Genomic DNA, 13,349 nt, shown 5'->3' on the forward strand with positions numbered 1-13,349 from the left:
GGGGTTTGATTTCAATTAGGCACAGTCTGCCAGTTTCTTTTTATTTTACGTTTATTTTTTTAATAACTCAGCGTCATCTCATCTGGCATAGCAGTGTGCTTTCATACTTGGCTAGAAAATAGCCATAGGAGAATCCAAACGGCTTACTTAGGCCTACAATAGCGTTATATATTTTATTTCTGGTTGATCTGCTGGTGGCTGTCCTTGCTGTAGTGCATCTACTACCATATTGTGAGGAATTTGTAGTGAGACTTGCGACCGTTGTGTTTAGCGCTTAGTGACGCACATATCCATCGCAAAGACAGAAGTGGGACAATTTATTAGGGGTTTGATTTCAATTAGGCACAGTCTGCCAGTTTCTTTTTATTTTACGTTTATTTTTTCATAGCTCAGCGTCATCTCATCTGGCATAGCAGTGTGCTTTCATACTTGGCTAGAAAATAGCCATAGCAATAGGATAGCATCGTTTGGTTTTAAAAAATAAAACCAAAAAAAAAAACACAAAAAAAACACAAAAAAAAGTAAAAAAAAAAATTAAAGTTATAACTTTCATTTTCAAAATGTTTAACCCGAGGGCTAGGGGTAGAGGACGAGGGCAGGGACGTGGGCGTCCAACTACTGCAGGGGTCAGAGGCCGTGGTCCTGGGCGGGGTGAGACACCACCTGCTGATGAGGGAGCAGGGGAACGCCGCAGAGCTACACTCCCTAGGTTCATGTCTGAAGTTACTGGGACTCGTGGTAGAGCACTGTTGAGGCCAGAACAGTGCGAACAGGTGATGTCGTGGATTGCCGACAATGCTTCGAGCAATTTGTCCACCAGTCAGTCTTCCACGCAGTCCACCCATGTCACCGAAATCGGCACTCCTCCAGCTCCTGCACCTCAGCCTCCTCCCCCCCAGTCTGCCCCCTCCCAGGAAAATTTGGCATTTGAACCGGCATACTCCGAGGAACTGTTTTCTGGACCCTTCCCACAGTCACAAACCACTTGTCCGGTTGCTGCTGAGCAATTTTCCGATGCCCAGGATTTCCACCAGTCGCAGTCTGTGGGTGATGATGACCTTCTTGACGTAGTGGAAGAAGTGTGTAAAGAGGTGTCCGACGATGAGGAGACACGGTTGTCAGACAGTGGTGAAGTTGTTGTCAGGGCAGGAAGTCCGAGGGGGGAGCAGACTGAGGGATCGGAGGATGATGAGGTGACAGACCCAAGCTGGGTTGAGAGGCCGGGTGAACACAGTGCTTCTGAGACGGAGGAGAGTCCTCGACCAGAACAGGTTGGAAGAGGCAGTGGTGGGGCCAGACGGAGAGGCAGGGCCAGAGCAGGTGCATCAGCGCCAAATGTGTCACGTAGTGAAGCTCCCGTGGTGAGGGCTCCCGCGGCGAGGGCTAGATTTTCAGAAGTCTGGAGGTTCTTTAAGGAAACACCGGATGACCGACGGACTGTGGTGTGCAACCTTTGCCAAACCAGGATCAGCAGGGGTTCCACCACTACTAGCTTAACTACCACCAGTATGCACAGGCATATGAATGCTAAACACCCCACTCAGTGGCACCAAGCACCTCCGGCCGTGCACACCACTGCTCCTTCCCCTGTGTCAGCTGATAGTCAGCCCCCTGCCCAGGACCCTGGCACAAAAACCCCATCGTCGCCTCCACGATCCTCCACAGCATCCACCAGCGTTCAGCTCTCCATACCCCAGACGCTGGAGCGGAAAAGGAAATATAGTGCAACCCACCCGCACGCCCAAGCCCTTAATGTCCACATCTCCAGATTGCTTAGCCTGGAGATGCTGCCCTATAGGCTAGTAGAGACCGAGGCCTTTCGCAACCTCATGGCGGCGGCCACCCCTCGGTATTCGGTCCCCAGCTGCCACTACTTTTCCCGATGTGCCGTCCCAGCCCTGCACCAGCATGTGTCAGACAACATCATCCGTGCCCTGACCAACGCCGTTTCTGACAAGGTCCACCTGACCACGGACACGTGGACGAGTGCTGCCGGGCAGGGCCACTATATATCGCTGACGGCACATTGGGTTAACTTGGTGGAGGCTGGGACCGAGTCTGACCCTGCGGCTGGTCATATACTGCCGACGCCGAGGATTGCGGGGCCTACCTCGGTCCAGGTCTTTCAGGCCTACTATGCCTCCTCCTCCTCCCACCCCTCCTCCACCTCCTCCTCCGAACTACCATCCGTGGGCATGGCGCCATCAGTCGGTAGCTCTAGGCACAGCAGCAGTGCCGTCGCTAAGCGACAGCAGGCGGTGCTCAAACTGCTGAGCCTAGGCGATAAAAGGCACACCGTCCAAGAACTATTACAGGGCATCACGGCGCAGACTGATCTGTGGCTGGCACCGCTGAACCTGAAGCCAGGCATGGTTGTGTGTGACAACGGCCGTAACCTGGTGGCAGCTCTGCAACTCGGCAGACTGACACATGTGCCATGCCTGGCCCATGTGTTAAATCTGATAGTTCAGCGTTTCCTCAAGACATACCCCAATCTGTCTGATTTGCTCACGAAGGTGCGCCGCATCTGTGCGCATTTCAGGAAGTCCAGCACAGATGCTGCCACTCTCAGGGCAGCGCAGCGCCGCCTCCAACTGCCCGCTCACCGACTGTTGTGCGACGTGCCCACGAGGTGGAATTCAACATTAACCATGTTATCCAGAGTTTACCAGCAGCGCAGAGCGATTGTAGACTGCCAGATGTCAACTTCCACCAGAACTGGTAGTCAGGTCAGTCAGCTTCCTCAAGTCTACAATGAGGAGTGGATGTGGATGTCTGATATCTGTCAGGTGCTGAGTAACTTCGAGGAGTCAACACAGATGGTCAGTGGCGATGCCGCCATCATCAGCCTCACCATCCCGCTGCTTGGCCTGTTGAAAAACTCTCTGATCAGCATGAAGTCGGAAGCTTTGCGCTCGTCACAAGAGACGGGGGAAGAAGATTCCCTTGTTGATAGCCAAAGCACCCTCAGGTCTGTTTCTCAGCGCATATCGGAGGATGAGGAGGAAGAGGAGGAGAATGTTGGCGAGACACAAGAGGGGACCATTGTTCAGTCCTTCACTGTTCAGCGTGTATGGGCAGAAGAAGAGGAGTTGGAGGAGTTGGAGGAGGAGGAAATGGAGAGTCAGGCCAGTGAGGGGAGTGAATTCTTGCGCGTTGGTACTCTGGCGCCTATGGCAGATTTCATGCTAGGCTGCCTATCCCATGACCCTCGCGTTCAAAGAATTTATTCCAGCACCGATTACTGGGTATTCACTCTCCTGGACCCACGGTACAAGCAAAATCTTTCCACTCTCATCCCTGGAGAGGAAAGGAGTGTGAGAATGCATGAATACCAGCAGGCCCTGGTGCACAAGCTGAAACAGTATTTCCCTTCTGACAGCGCTAGCGGCAGAGTGCGTAGTTCTGCGGGACAAGTAGCGAGGGAGAGTAGGCGAGCAGGCAGCTTGTCCAGCACTGGCAAGGGTACGCTTTACAAGGCTTTTGCCAGCTTTATGTCACCCCAGCAAGACACTGTCACCTGTCCCCAGTCTCGGCAGAGTAGGGCTGATCTTTACAGAAAGATGGTGAGGGAGTACGTAGCTGACCATACCATCGTCCTAAATGATCACACAGCTCCCTACAACTACTGGGTTTAAAGCTGGACATGTGGCACGAACTGGCGCTGTACGCCTTGGAGGTTCTTGCCTGCCCTGCCGCTAGCGTGTTGTCCGAGCGGGTTTTCAGTGCAGCTGGTGGCATCATCACCGATAAGCGTACACGCCTGTCGACTGACAGCGCTGACAGGCTGACGCTTATTAAGATGAATAAAGCCTGGATTTCTCATAATTTCCAATCTCCACCAGGTGAAGGAAGCTCAACCTGAATAATTTATGCACTCCTCCTCCTCATTTTCCTCCTTCTCCTCCTCTTTGTACACTAAAGCAGAGGAAACTGGCTATTTTTTGACAGGGCCCACTGGCTCTAGCTATAGTACTTTATGCATTTAATTTTTCTGGAGGGCCACCTACCCGGTCCTCTGTTTTAAACAATTTTTGGGAGTGCCACATACAGGCACTCAATCTATTCAATTTTTCTGGAGGGCCACCTACCTGCTCCTCTGGTTTGAAAACTTTTTTGGACTGCCACATACAGGCACTCAATCTATTTCATTTTTCTGGAGGGCCACCTACCTGCTCCTCTGGTTTGAAAACTTTTTTGGACTGCCACATACAGGCACTATCCAAATTAAATTGTCTCCATAGCAGCCTCCACACGTTGTCTCCATTGCTACCTCCAAAAGTCGTCCATATAGCTGCCTCCATACATCGTCCCCTTATCAAACGAGGTGTGTCAGGCAGAAATTTGGGATGTTTTCATGGATTCCACATCAAAGTTGTTAACTTTGTCGCCACCCTGCTGTGTTATCCACAAAATATACTGGCAAACTTTTATGATTAACCGATATTATTTCAGCGCTTCTTGCGCATCTGTTTACATTCCCCTCACCCGCCATATCCTAAACTTATAAGAACGCTACTACACTTGATCTTATACATAAGGTTCTTAGAAGTGCTGTTTGGGGAGTAGCCTAGAGACAGGGGCTTGGATTGGCGAAAGCTCGCCTGGCAGCGGAGCGCCAGCTCCATCTCAAGATCCAACTAACATAGTTTTAACTGCAGCACCTTTAATCTACTACTAGTTCACTGCCTCCATACATCGTCCCCTTATCAGACGAGCTGTGTCAGGCAGAATTTTCAGGTGTTTCACCAGATACATAGTGGAACTCGGCCCATCTGTCGCCGCCATGCTGGAGACCTGAAGTTGCAATCATAGCAGCGCAATATGAATGCCCCATACTGTCGCTCTTAATCATGGAAGTCGTCTCCATAGCTGCTTCCACATGTCGTCCCCTTATCAAAAGAGCTGTGTCAGGCTCATTTTTCGGGTGTTTCACCAGATACGTTATGGAACTTGGTCACTATGTCGCCACCATGCTGTGTTATCGACTAAATATACCGTCAACCTTTTGTTCACATAGGAAATCATTTCACCTCCTTTGGTGAGTCCATTTAGGGTATGTCGCCATGAGACTCTCTAGCCTGCCACTGCTGCCGCTGCCTCTGCATGCCGTCCCCTATAGTGTCAGGGTCAATTATTGGATGTTTTAGATGCTATCTAGCCTCATTCGGTCACTCTGTCATGGCCATGCTGTTGCCCATAATTTTGGCATAATGGTGCGATTAAGCAGCCTCAGAGGCATCCATGCATGCTGCCCCTGCTGTTTCCTGTCCATTTCCGTGGTGTTTCCATCCTTTTCTGAGGTTCCCAGGTGTTTGGCCAAGCTTCCCTGTGCAGAGCCTTGGTCCCCTTGAAAAATGCTCGAGTCTCCCATTGACTTCAATGGGGCTCGTTATTCGAGACGAGCACTCGAGCATCGGGAAAAGTTCGTCTCGAATAACGAGTACCCGAGCATTTTAGTGCTCGCTCATCTCTAATGTAGTCATGTATTGCAGTATGAACATGGCATATCTGACATGTCCTAAATATCCATTTTATTAAAAGGATAAAAAAAGAAAGAAACTTACATTCTTCTTCAGCATGGCATCAGTGTTCAAATAAAGAACTTTGGTGGCAAATGTAAAGATGTATGGATAACGACAATATATTTCAGGATCCATGGTGCCATCAGCCTGCTGCAGAAACATGGAGAGAATGAGCCTGTATATACACTTATCACATCAACCCCTAATTCTGTACAACAGGGATTTATCATATTCCCAATATATCCTTTATGCTTTACATCAATAGAAAGTGTAGACTAAGAAGTCTCTATACATGGTCTTAGAAGTCTATGGCACCTCTGTAACCATACTTATATTTCTAATTTCCAATACATTTACAATTTACCATAATTTACTTACAGATTGTTTCTGATAGATCCGCCAATTGTTAAGATCAGCAGGGATGATGATTGCATGGGAGACTTCAGGAACACAGAAGTAGCTTATAGGTACTTTATAACCAGCTTTCATGTTGGCCTGAGTAACAAATACATAGAGAGAAATTATGGCATTAATTTTACAGTAGAAATACAATTTAAAGATAAATCTTACCAATTTTGCATAAAGGGAACACACGAACATGAAAAGGCAGTGTAATCTACAGGGCATCATCTCATAGAGGAGCTGTGCAGGTTTATATATGGATTTGTTGGAAAATATGTTCTATAACTTTCATCTTCGGCAAAAAGAGAGATGTAGGTATCAGGAAAAGTTTTTTGTAATTATGAGTATGTACAGTTGTATACAGGTTGGGACTGTCATTTCAGTCAAATAGGTTTACCTCCCTTCAAGTAGCAGCTATTCTGATTGCTGATTGGGCTGAGACTGTCCAGTGGTTAATTTATCAGATGGGCTGGCTATTCCTTTTCCTGACCAAAGAGATTACAGTTAGCTAACTACAGTGTCCCTTCCTCTTAAGACCACTAACACTACACATTTCTGTTGAGCTTCAGGGGTCTGGTTATAGGGGTTGGAAGATGGCACTCAATCAAATTTGAATAATAATTGCTTTTTATTTTTGTACAAATCCACAGAATAGCATGACGTTTCGGTCATACAGCTGAGGTCCAGAGCGGCGGACACCTCTCCTCTCCTCTTACCTAACAAGCACTTTTCACAAGTACAATCCGCATCTGAAGAAGGTCATTTTGACCGAAACGTCATGCTATTCTGTGGATTTGTACAAAAATAAAAAGCAATTATTATTCAAATTTGATTGAGTGCCATCTTCCATTATCAATGCATGAACGGGGCTGGGACCCTAGTTTGGCACCATCTACTACACAAGGAGTGCTGTGAAATTCCTGTTATTTATGGTTATGGGGGTTGTCCAGGTTTAGACAAAAAATTATAACCAACTAGGGGGAGTTGAGAATAAAAAAAGAACTTATACTTAAACCTTTGCCGGGTCAGTGCCCTGCCTCTGTTTTTATACCACTGCTGATTTTATATTTTTGTTTAAAACTGGACAACTCCTTTAAGTTAATTTGATGGTTTTTGCACATATAGCACTATGTGGCACCATGCTCCGTCGCTGTCTGCATTGATATCAGCCATGTGCGGCGGACAGCTGGTGTAAATTTTTAGGGATATCCCTACTTTATTACGCATCTTTCTTACTCCAAAGGTCCTATGGGTTGTGCCTCTTTCGACATCAGAAAATCAGCTGGGACCACCGGCCTCCGATGCGACTTTGGAGACTGGCAGTGACGGCATATTTGGGAGTGGTGAGTTGCCATGCCTTCCCCTGTTGTAATAACCCTAGCAGTGCTTTTCACCACGCCTCCCAGCGATCTTCTTTGTTTTGTAGCGGGATGTGCTGGTCACGTAAGGATTACAGGGGTGTCTTTTTTGAGCATGCCTTTCACAACAACATCTATGCAGTTCAGGGCTGGGTTATGGGGGGGTCCTGGGGCACGAGCCCTTAAAGGGGCCCCCACCAAATGTGGGCAGTTTGGGCGGTCGCATGACCGCCCTAATCGCCCCCTGTGTATTTTGGGCAGTAGGGCAGACATGGGGAGTGCCCCGATTTCAACACTACGTTCCCTGCTCTGCCATTAGACTATTCGTGGCAAATCAAGATGGTGCCGGCGCAATGTGTGACGTCACTGCGCTGGCGCAGAGTTTGACGTCACCGTGCCGCCATCTTGGTACAACTCTGAGGGACACCGCGAGGGAAGTCGATGAGGTCGACGCGCATCGGAGGAACGGAGGATGGTGGTCATTATTATACCTTTTATGGTTTTATAAGGCAATTGTATTTAGTTAGTTACTTAATATGGGATGTGTATATAGTTCTAATAGGGGGGACTGTACATAGCTCAGGATAGGGTGGGGTATATAGTTATTATGGGTGTCTGTATTTAGTTATTATATGGGGTTGTATATAGTTATTATAGGGGGTGTATATAGTTATTATAGGGGGTGTATATAGTTATTAGTGGTGTCTGTATATAGTTATTATAGGGGTGTATATAGTTATTATGGGTGTCTGTATATAGTTATTATAGGGGTGTATATAGTTATTATGGGTGTCTGTATATAATTATTATAGGGGGTGTATATAGTTATTATGGGTGTATGTATATAGTTATTATAGGTGGTTGTATATAGTCATTATAGGGGAACTGTATATAGTGAATGTTGGGGGACTGTATATAGTAATGCTGGGGGTGCATATAGTGATTACTGGGGAGCTGTATATAGTGATTACTTGGTGCTGTATATAGTGAATGCTGAGGGCTGTATATAGTGATTGCTGGAGGCTGTATATAGTGATTGCTGGGGGTTGTATATAGTGATTACTGGGGGGGGCTGTATATAGTGATTACTGGGGGATGTATATAGTGATTACTTGGAGCTGTATACAGTGATTGCTGGAGTTTTGTATATAGTAATTACTGGGGGCTGTATATAGTTATTGTTGGGGAGCTGTATATAGCGATTGCTCTACCATGTCTAAACTACTTTCAATGGGGGCCCCCACCAGATTTTGCACCCAGGGGCCCCCACCAGCCTTAATCCGACCCTGATGCAGTGTATTAATAGTAACCTGGGCATGTCCTAATTGGAATATATGAGTTAGGAAGGACATTTCTTGAATAAAGAATATATTATATATTCAGATTTAAGATAGTATAATATGCAGACTGGTGTCAGCTGTATGCCTTAACCAATACAAAGCACAACATAGGTCCATTTCTAGACAATGCTCGCTGTTTTTATTCATGAAGCACAAATTGACTGATGTCAACTTCTTGGGGAGATCAATGCATGGTATAGTATACGTCCAATCCTGGAAGATGCTCTATGTTTTTATTATTATCACGAGCAGCATGCGTAGGAGATGAGGTCATTTATATCATGTGGTTTTACAGTATCCAATCTGAAGGTCCACCAGGCCTCCTTTTTCCCCCACACTTTTGAGGAGAGAAACAGAGGTAAATCATCCCATGCTAGAACACTTAATGAAATCTCTCATATCATATTGCCCCCCCCCCCACCCGCCACCCCCAGGAAGCCTTCTGTCTTCTTTGCAGAATTTTAAAAGTTGATTTTAGAAGGAAGGAGGCCATGGATAACAAATGTAAGAAGGCTACCACAGTAACGGTGCCTGAATCTATGAATAAGGGTCTCTAGTTTATCATGCTTCATTGACTGATTGTTGATCGATTTTAGGAAACCATTTGCTCCATCCATTCCCTGAAAAGTTTGTGTGACTGCATAAATTCCCAGGCATGTAACTAGTTAAACATTTAAGACAGTAGCTGATTTATGTATGCTAGGAAGTTAATGCAGGTAAATGAGATCATGAAGCATTCATAGCCCTATAAGTGGCTATAGTTAAACTTCCTATACTTACTCCATAGCATACTCACCCTATAAAGCTGCTTCAGTGCTTCCAGTACATGTTTAATAGAATCCTTCTTTTGGAACACACACAGTATTAAGGCAATTTTAAACATTTGGATTTGCTTTTTCAGATTAGGTTCAGGCAGAGATGACCACAAAGTCTCTGCAAAATAAACAGAGCATGTCACAGTTATGGAAATAAGATTTGTTTTTTTTTTGTTTTTTTGTGTCTAAAGATGTGTACTCTTGAATAAACTTCCATTAAAGGGGTATTCCAGGAATATGAACGTCTGATACAAAAACCCATAATGCTATAAATAAATGAATGCAACAAAACTTATTGGGGGGATTTATCATAAGTCTCTTAGAGTAGAACTGTTCTAGTTGCCCATGGAAACCAATCAGAGCTCAGCTTTCATTTTCCCACAGCTTTTTATAAAATTAAAGCTGAGCTGTGATTGGTTTCCATGGGCAACTAGAACAGTTTTACCTCAGAAACTTGATGATAAATCTTCCCCAATGTCATTAGTCACAAAATGGAGCTTAAATAGTTTGATTTTATGATTCACAAAATTTTATGGCCTCTCTAAAGTTATCACCAAGATGCCTGCCACCGGAAACTACGAGTCCCAAGATCCTTTAGTTCTCAGTAACGCCTCCTACCTCTAATGCTCTGCTCCCAGTGACGATCTGACAGGCTTTCTTGCTCTGTTACCATAGTAAATGGTGATGCGTAACTGCCATCACCAAAACACTGGCCATACTGGATGCATTGCAACCAACCACCTGAAGCCAAACATAGTGGTAATCACATGACCTGCCCAGGCTGGTGCAGGACAGGTGATGTGGACATGTGACCAGCGGCCGTCTTCTGACCTGTGTCTTCTCCACAACGGACCGCACAGAGGAAATTAACGGACTGATTAAAGGGCCAGTAGAATTTTAATTCTTCATTACAGTCTATGTCACCAGCATTTTCTGCTAAGGAGAGCAAAATTTTAAATAACAAATAATTACATGTTAGCTTATATTTTAAGGACCCATTTGTATATAAATTATGCTGATTCCTGGAATACACCTTTAAGCAATATTTCTTACTCGCTCCCTGCAGGTGAAAGCTAGAAATGATTGTCAGAAGCTGAAGGTACATGTTGCTTAGCAGTGATTGTGTAACCTTGTTCTAGGAATCCTTAATGACAAGATCTCAGTGATATATATAAGACACTCACTACGTTTAACCAAAATTGAGCTAGTGTGTTACATGAAACAAGAAAAGTAATATAGAATTCGATTGTAAAATATATAAATAGAACAAAATAAATGTAATTAGATTACATCATGTTATCAGCAATCATAAACAATTTTGTGATATATTTTTTAGTTTAATTTATTACAACAGAGGAGATAAAAGGCCACATTTATCACTTTTGTGTGCCTAAGTGTAGTAGTTGCGCCTAAATTCTGGCACACTGTTTTGCCAGAATTATCACAAGCTACAAACATCTGTGATAAGTTAATTTCCTGCCTCTTATTAATCACTTTACTTTAAAACAGTTTAGGCGCAATTCTGGCGCAGTTTAGGTGCAATGTTAGATTCAGGCAGTTACATGTGATCCTGCTACAAGCTTCTCTCTGCTTCTCCCACAGCCCAGAATGAAGATAACACTCACAGCAGCACCCAGGTGTGTGACACCCAGCACCCAGTGAGCTCCTCAGCAGGGGCTTCTCCTGGAAGGGATCCCCCAGTGCTGGTCTCCTGCTGCGCCCCTGTAATTCTGCACAGTATCCCCCTCAGAAACACTGGTGATACTGTGCAGAATTACATGGGGGACACTTGTAAGCAGTATCTGCAACATTCTGCAAACTTCTGCAAACGTTTGAGCTCTTTTGCTTTGCGCCCAGGGTTTTGCAGAATATTTTGTAAATAGAAGGTGATGAACTGTAAATAGAGTCTGCAGCTCCTGTCTGCAGTGTATCTAATGTATCTATTATCTGTCCTAGTGTCTGGCTGATCTCTGCTGCTAGAAATGAGCTGTTCTGCAAAGGGGCTCAGTGCTTTCTTCTCAGATAACGCCACCTTCGGGCTGGAGTGTTTTTGCACCCGTTTTTGCGCCTAAATGAAGACATTGCAAGTGATGAATATCATTAGGCGCAGCAAAACATCTGGATTGGTAAGATAGATGAGGGAAAGCTGGTTATTTTAGCTGCGCGGCTAATTTGACGTTTAATCGCAAAAATGGTGCAAAAACGGTGCACCTGAATGAAAAGGCGCAAAAACAACAGAAAAAACGAGTAATACATGTGGCCCAAAGTTTCATCTTAGCAGTGCTCTAACAGCATTGCTAAAGAAAGCCCATTCAATCTTCATAGCATTTTCTATATGTGCTGAATAAGTTCATTGTAAGGCAAGCACTGTAATTCTGCCTCTCCTGACAACATAGAAATCTAATTTATGTCATATAAAGCTACTCTTTGTGCCCAGATATTCTCTACCAGCAACATAACTTTTGTGCCAAAATGTTGTTTTAAGATGCACCAGATTTCTCATGCAGCATCAACCACTTTGATAAATCTTTAGCACTTTAACCATTAGACAGCATCAGCATCCGTCTGTGTAGACAGTGAAGGGCAGGCTTAGCAGGTTCCACTTGTCCACCAATGAGACATTACAGCTCAACCCAAGGCTGCATACACACAAAGGGGCTGATTTATCAAGCTGTCTGAAAGTCAGAATATTCAATTACAGCTCAGCTTTCATTTTACCAGTGCTCATGAATATTTTAAAAGAGGAGCCATGATTGGTTGCCACGGGCAACTAGAAATATTCTGACTTTCAGAAAGCTTGATAAATCTGCCCCAAAGTGTCTGATTCTCGACCATGCTTAAAATCTGCCTATGTGTGCTCTGATGTTTTCACAGACCTAATTACTGTGAGAACAGGTTCAAAAGTCAAATCAACTAAGGCATAGTATATACACTTTTTGTAGGTGTTAGACAATGGCAATGTGCATGGGCCTAAGGGTAGACCATCAAAGAGAACCATATTAAACCAAGTAAAACCTTGTTCCACAGAACTCTATTACAAACAATAGAAGAATATATACATATTGTAAGCTGAATGCATAACCTTGCAAAAAGTTCAAGGTAAAATATCTATTTTGTTTATTAACAAAAAGTTTTTGTTTATCTTTGCAACATGTTTGTGTCTGCTTCAATGAATTCTATTGTACAAGTTCTGCAAATAGCGTTGATAACATTTCTCTACCTCTTTACATCCACAGCTCCTTACCATCGTCAACAACAACATTACCATCGTCCATTTTACTGTAAATGTTACCATACTGTACCTTAAATTTTTATTTTATTAAATATTCCATGCCATGTACTCAGAAGCGGGAAAAAAATTCCAAATGCAATGAAAATGGTGAAAAAACGCATTTGCGCCATTTTCTTGTGGGCTTGGATATTACGTCTTTCACTGAGCGCCCCAAATGACATGTCTACTTTATTCTTTGGGTCGGTACGATTAAGGGGATACCAAATTTGTATAGTTTTTATAATGTTTTCATACATTTACAAAAATGAAAACCTCCTGTACAAAAATTTTTTTTTTTTATTTTGCCAACTTCTGGCGCTAATAACCTTTTTATACTTTGGTGTACAGAGCTGTGGGTGGTGTCATTTTTTGCGAAATTTGATAATATTTTCAATTATATAATTTTTAGGACTGTACGACCTTTTGATCACTTTTTATAGATTTTTTTATATTTTTCAAAATGGCAAAAAAGTGCCATTTTCGACTTTGGGCGCTCCATTACGGGGTTAAACGCATTGAAAAACCGTTATCATATTTTGATAGATCGGGCATTTTCGGACGCGTTGATACCTGATGTGTTTATGATTTTTACTGTTTATTTATATTTATGTCAGTTCTAGGGAAAGGGGGGTGATTTG

At 44.1% G+C, this 13,349-nt stretch overlaps 1 protein-coding gene across 2 annotated transcripts in view; it reads right to left on the reverse strand.

Annotated features, from left to right (window-relative positions):
• The window catches only part of LOC140070355 (probable E3 ubiquitin-protein ligase HERC6), a 49,316-nt gene that overhangs the window by 14,967 nt on the left and 21,000 nt on the right, over positions 1-13,349 (reverse strand). For both annotated transcript variants that reach the window (XR_011848914.1, XM_072116793.1), the window contains exons 13-15: positions 9,422-9,558; positions 5,904-6,020; positions 5,568-5,675 (exon numbers count right to left, since the gene is read on the reverse strand). Coding sequence is in view for 1 of the 2 variants with exons in the window: in XM_072116793.1 (XP_071972894.1) it covers positions 5,568-5,675; positions 5,904-6,020; positions 9,422-9,558 (362 nt within the window). In the remaining variant the exon portion in view is untranslated. The remainder of the gene's footprint in view (positions 1-5,567; positions 5,676-5,903; positions 6,021-9,421; positions 9,559-13,349) is intronic.

The sequence above is a fragment of the Engystomops pustulosus genome, chromosome 1 (genome assembly GCF_040894005.1).
Source record: "Engystomops pustulosus chromosome 1, aEngPut4.maternal, whole genome shotgun sequence".
Taxonomy (NCBI): Eukaryota; Metazoa; Chordata; class Amphibia; order Anura; family Leptodactylidae; genus Engystomops; species Engystomops pustulosus.